At 38.6% G+C, this 6480-nt stretch overlaps 1 protein-coding gene across 1 annotated transcript; it reads right to left on the reverse strand.

The window, feature by feature from the left end:
• LOC109709574 (receptor-like serine/threonine-protein kinase SD1-8) lies at positions 1209-6279 on the reverse strand. Its single transcript, XM_020231873.1, has 7 exons — positions 4908-6279; positions 3892-4023; positions 3604-3806; positions 2949-3159; positions 2513-2750; positions 2266-2416; positions 1209-1641 (listed from the first exon to the last, which is right to left on the reverse strand). Exons 1-7 carry the CDS (start codon positions 6184-6186, stop codon positions 1348-1350), a joined length of 2508 nt encoding a protein of 835 aa, XP_020087462.1. The 5' UTR covers positions 6187-6279; the 3' UTR covers positions 1209-1347.

The following is a 6480-nucleotide window of genomic DNA, read 5'->3' on the forward strand; positions in this document are numbered from 1 at the left end:
GATTAGGATTACTGTTTAGAAAACAATGGTTAGGAATTTCAATTTGAACCCAACTAACAATCACAAAACCTATTTCTGAACTCGACGGATTTCAAAAATCCATATCTAAACTCGAAACTGACCAGTTTTTCGAAACCCAAAACCAAACTCAAACCCGAAGACCGGAACCCGAAACAATTATTTCTCTTTACCATATTTCAGAATATTTTATCTTAAATTTAAATTTTTAAATATAAATTCGAATATAATATTAAACTTTAGATGATTCAGATCGGATTTAAGATAGGTATAAACAAAATTCATAGTTGGTCCACAAAATAATCTTACGTTCTTGTTGTCAAATAATTTGAAAATTTTCATATGAGAGGAAAGATAGAGAGAGAAAAAAAAAACAAAGAAAAAATATAAATTTTGATAATATAGTAGAGATAAAATGACTAAATTGCTCATGTATTAAAAGGCACAAATATTCTTTTTTGAGGTACCTAGTAACCGGTACCTCTCCCAAAGTGACTTGCTATTGCAGGTCATAATTTTAAGAAAATTAAATCTGAACCGTTGAATGGGAGTGAATGAATGGTAATAAAAAAAAAAAAAAGAAAGTATAGAAGCATTACTCTTGTAATTTAGCCTCATAACTTTGGTGGGTATTGTGAATTTTGCGTAGACATGAATGTACGTGACATCACATAGAAAGATCCTCAACTGAGTTTGTGGATCATCTCATTTGGTGACAGAAGCTCGCTCAGCTCCAGATATTCTGAAGATCAGTCGGTTTAACCCAGTCTAACTTGAACCAGCCTTTTATTGATTTGATTTTTTTTTTTTTTAAATTCAATGGAACATTTTCCTGTAAAAGTTTGATTGGGTTCACTTCACATGAACTGCCAATTAAAATTAAATCGTTTCCAATTCCCACAAAACCTTAGTCCAAATTTCCAACTACGAATCTTTATTATATATATGTACCTTTGATCTTTGAACTAAATTTGAACTCATTCATCACCAAAAGATTAAACAACAACACCACCTCCATTATTGCGACAAACCATAAACAAAGCGCCACGTAAACATGAAACGGAGAGATGTTAATGATTTTGGAAAGATGAATTGGCGCCTGATGAATTCAAATTTTCTTCGCATCTGAGTAATAGAGAATTGGTATGCGAAAATCACTGTTACATTTTTTTTTTTAAAAGAATATGTTGGAACTTAAATTTAGATAGCAATTAGGCATTCAATTAGCCATTCAGGAGCATACCTTTTCTTTTTTCCACTCAACTATTATATTACAAAAACTTCAAACTACAAACAAGTACTAAAACAAAAGACATTGTCACACATTAGTTATCGACCTTCGACGATCGTTACGGTTACATCATTCGCCGTACATGATGAGGACCATTCAGTGTCAGTAGTGCTCCTATCACTGCAGTAACCAGGCTGTTTAGGCTGTGGGAGCATAGCACTTGCACTACCAAGCATCAATATAACAGTAGACATGTGTGGCCTCTCTTCTGCTCTTTCCTGAACACAAAGAAGGCCAACTTGCATACATCTTAAAGCCTCAGATACATTGCATAAGCTCATCGAGCCGTCGATCAACTCCATTAAGTTCCCCTCCTTCCACAATCTCCATGCCTGACAAATAGGATATCAATTTCTCATACCACATTAGTGTCTAATGATTAGATGTTTCGTTATTAGCACAAAATTTTCTTTTAGGCCCTCTTCCCAAAAAAAAAAAAAGAGAGAAAAAAGAAAGCGAAATTTTTTTTTGGGGTTCACTTTTTTTTTTTTTGCAAAATATGGCCAACTTTAGCCTACATTGCAACTTTAGGATCAGACTGCACCTGCACGTTCATTACATGCCCAGATGGATAGTTTGGAATGATCGATATGAAATTTTTATTGAGTGATGCACAACTTTGAGAGTTTGATGCGCATAGCGGATGGTCAATGTGTTCCTAAAAGTTGAAATGCGTCCTAGATTTTAAATATATTTCTGAGGCATTCTGTATTAGATTGTTTTTTAGATAATATGGTGTTAGAGCCAACAATAAGCTTCTGCCATCTTGTGAGGTCGTGGGACCTTCAACATCTAATAGGTTATGACAATATAATGAGTAAAATCTCCATATATTATCTCACAAAAAGTGGATTTTTCTTTTTATTTTTCCTTTCCCCCCCTTTTTTTTTGGGCAAGAAGACTATTGCTTTGTGATGAAGATTAAGAGACAAATGCTTTTCTTTTGCTATACTTACATGACCAAGGAGGTTTAGTTGAGGCTCAGTACTGTAAATTCCTCTATTCTTCTTTCCGCTTACAATCTCGAGGACTAAAACTCCGAAGCTGAAGACATCGGATTTAACAGAAAAAATTCCGTCCATTGCATACTCTGGGGACATATAACCACTGCATGAAATTGGAATTAAAGTTAGACTATATAAGATTACGCAACAGTATTTTGACAGAATGGTCTATCGAAGAATTATTTGTCAGTATGCTTACTATGTTCCGACTACTTTCTTCGTGTAAGCATCAGTTTGATCTCCTCCAAATATCCTCGCTAAACCGAAATCTGATATTTTTGGATTCAATTCTTCATCTAAAAGAATGTTGCTGGCCTTCAGATCTCTATGGATGATCCTGAACCTCGAATCTTGATGAAGGTAAAGAAGCCCACGAGCAATGCCGATAATAATGTTGAACCTCTTAGGCCAAGTTAGTTGTGGAGACCTAGTTTTATCTGTTCAATTCAATAGAGTTTTTAGAGCCATTATTATGCTGAAATAATCTTCTGATTTTTATTGATATAACATATTTTGTTTGCAAAGTAGATTTTGTTAAATGCAAAACTCCGAGAATGCAATCGAAATCAGGTCAAAACATCAAGAACCAAACTTGAAATTGACCCCCAAATTACTAACAAGGTAGGATATATTACCAAATATAATGGTGTTTAAACTTTTATTTCGCATGTACTCATATATCAGCATCCTTTCCTCTCCGTGAATGCAGCATCCGAGAAGGCGAACGAGATTTACATGTTGAAGCTTGGCAATCAACATAACCTCGTTCTTGAACTCATCGAGGCCTTGTAAAGAGTACTTTGACAACCTCTTCACTGCAACAGTGTGCCCTTCCTCAAGTTCACCCTATTTTCATCACATTTAGCTTTGTGAATCAAACCTTATTATTGAACTAAGCCACCACTCCAAACAAAAAAGTTCAAAATTTAGACACACTAGTTATGATAGGATACCAACATCCATATCTATGGAAATGAAAAAAAAAAAAGAGGAGGAAGAATAATGCATATGTGATGTTTTCCGTAAGTATATTATCTATCTACATATATGCCTTCCAACAATCTAATTTTATTTTATTTTTTAATACTATATATACATGCTTCAAATACATGATTTATTCACATATATATCCTTGTACTTACAAAAATGCCCTCTCATAAAATTAGCTCTAAAACACCCCTCCAGGACCATGAATAAGATAACTTCCCAATTTCCGGGTACTTTTACTAAGGTGTTGCAAGGATTGAGATGAAAAAGCGAAAAAGGCATATTCTGCACGAACTCAATTACCTTATAAACTGTGCCAAATCCACCCTCGCCGATTTTATTTGATGCCGAAAAGTTTTCTGTTGCTGCGACTATGGTGCTTATATCATATACAGGAAGCTGTAATTCCTTTTCTCTGCTATTTTCTTCAGAAAAATGGCCTTGAGTTGGGCCTAATGCAGTAACAGAATCAAATGAAACCAGCCTCAACCCACTTCTAATATTACCTGATTCAGAAGGAATTGAATTTAATTACTTCAGAGTTTCCGGTGAGGAAGTTTCAATTTATAGAAAAAAATGCACTAAACATACCGCGACTTCTTTTCCGCATCCTATTCCAGATGCAGAATCCACCGGAACCTAAAAGAAGCAAGCCAGATGCTATGCTTATCACAATTATTACCATTACTTGCTTATTCTTGCTTTCGTCTTCTCCTCCCGCTTCTGTCAAAATTCATCTCATCTTGTCAATTTCTTATTTTGCAATAAAATAATTTGATGAAAGTGCTGCGATTTTCACAATAATTTTTGGTTGTGCAAGTAGTTTATATGTGATGAAATGATCAGTGTTAATCTAAAAGGGTAACTACAGCATGAAAACTTTTGATGAATGATGATGTAAATAATTAAAATTAAGCAAGCTCAGTGGGTAATATCATCTACAAGGGGCTGCTTTTAATTATTTAATGTAAAACAAAAGAAGCATCAAATCTTTCAACAAGTTGTGAAATTCTGACGCATTGCTTTCAGTGGTCAAAGGAAACTGCTGCTTTTCTTTTGTATAATTATAAAATCAGCTGATAATTCGACGGCTAGTCTTCGTAAAAAATACAGAGAGAAAAAATCTCAGATGGCATGTGAAAAACAAGGTCACGGATCAACTGCGCCATTGTTATGAAAACACAGATGAAAAAAAATATATTTTCACTGGCTAATGCTTACGCAGAAGTATGCTATTTAAGATGATCTAACAAAATTAGCTGTAAAGTTACATGGAAAAAGGAACTGCGTATTTCTTGCAGATAATGAACTGAAAATTCACTTTCAGAGGCTCCCTTGAAGGAAGATGCCCACCATATAACCTCCAAAATTGAAGCCAAACTAATTATCTTCTCTCGGGGATTGGAACTCGGTACTTGTTCTTATTCTGTCGAACCTCTAAGCACCAATTTCACGAGCTTAATGAAAACGAATCGAATTGAACCACTAAATTTGGGTATATTGTCACGAGGACCAAGCATTACACAACCACAAGTATTCAGTTATTTGCTAAAGAAGTACTTAATTGCCTGCATGTAAGTTGGAGTAAACAACTTTTAAACACTTACGGAGATCTGATGCGGCAAGCCGAACATAAAGATCCTGCCCTCCGTCAACATACTGCCTAATATCCATCAACTCATCCGGCCAAATGATACATCCGCTATCCCCTTCGCTTATATTGGAGCTCGAGTACGCCGTGCAAGAACAATTTTTCAAGCAACTCTCTCTGCACTCCTCGAGGCTCATCGTAGCGTTGACGGTGGAATTCGCGGTGTCCGGAAGCTTCACCTTACTCATCCTCAGAAACCCATCGCTCGTACAATCCAAATCAGTTGTTCGAACACATCCCCCCGACGCATCCCTCATATTCCACGCACTCAAGTCCTTGGGTTCGAATCCCTGTAAGCATTCACAGATCGGCGAGTCATTCGAATTGCACACGCCGAAATGCCCGCACTCTCCGTAGTAATCGCATTGGTCTCTCGGCATCGACCAATATAAGCTCCACTGCACCCGCGAATCGAACCAAACGTACCTCTGAATCATGGATTGGTTCATCACAAACCTCGACACAACAGAATTGTCGGTAACTTGGTACATGTAGTACATCTCGTCGTCGTCATTGATGAAATGGAAGGCGAATACGCTGTTCGGCTGCATCTCCGGCTCGCCGCTGAATTGGACGCCGTTCCACGGCCCGTTGCGGTACTCTATCGCCGACCGATCCCGTATGAACACCTGCGGCGATCCGTGAGGGTCCACTTTGAAAGTGTAGTCCCCCGCAGAAGGATCGTCCGGGCTTTTCCAAGTAGTGAGAGCTCGATCGAGCCCTCGTCTGAAGTCCCATCCGAGCTTCATTCCCGGCAGCAGAGTGTCGGTCGGGTAGTCGAAGCTCTGCCACAAGAAGCCGTCGGAGTCGCCGGCATCTGCTTTCAGGACGAAATTGCCGGTGTCCAGAAGCTGAGCGACTGGTTTAGCAGCAGCGCCGCCGCCTGCGCTCGACGTATTCGTCGACCAGAAAACATAGCTCGATTGGTTAGAGAGAATGAGATTTCCATCGCCGCCGCCGATCTTCAGAAGCCCTGTCCGATCTGCGATGGGGTCTTCTCTATTTGCGACCCACACAATTGTTTGAACTCCTATGTTCTTATACCATAAGCCCAGGTACCTGTTCCTGGAATTCCCTGGGCTGAAGAAGCCTAATTCAAAGACCCCAGAAGCGGATACCAGGGTGCTGTTTCCATCGGCAAGCGGGGTGTCTGGAGAGAGAGTGTCGTCTGCAGAGGAGAGAGAGAGAAGCAACAGAAGAAGCAGAGGAGGAAGAGGCGGAGGCCATTCCTTCATGGCTTTAGCAGCACCTAATTCTTTCTGACTGTCAGGACTAGGGGCAGTGGTTATTTATGGGCAGAGACAGCCCTCAACTCAACTAAATCTCTCTCTCTCCCCTGGCCCTGGCGTGGGGGTTTTATAAAAGAGTCCTAATAAAGTTGGAGTTGATTATTATTGTCTTCATCTTTTTCTTCTTTTTTTTTTTGCTTTAATTTGTCTTTTAACTCTTATTACTTGCTAGTGATGTTTTCCTTGGATGGTGACAGCCATTTGTGAGGCTTGCAAATTCCATTGGAGGACGCCAGTTTT

Source organism: Ananas comosus, linkage group 4, assembly GCF_001540865.1.
Source record: "Ananas comosus cultivar F153 linkage group 4, ASM154086v1, whole genome shotgun sequence".
Lineage (NCBI taxonomy): Eukaryota > Viridiplantae > Streptophyta > Magnoliopsida > Poales > Bromeliaceae > Ananas > Ananas comosus.

Excerpts from the sequence above, each read along its gene's own strand:
- LOC109709574 (XM_020231873.1), bottom strand. The coding sequence starts at position 6,186 with ATGAAGGAATGGCCTCCGCCTCTTCCTCCTCTGCTTCTTCTGTTGCTT. Across the intron at positions 4,024-4,907 it reads GCTTGCCGCATCAGATCTCC|AAGCGGGAGGAGAAGACGAA; the intron begins GTAAGTGTTTAA and ends GAATTTTGACAG. Across the intron at positions 2,417-2,512 it reads AAGAAAGTAGTCGGAACATA|TGGTTATATGTCCCCAGAGT; the intron begins GTAAGCATACTG and ends AATTTCATGCAG.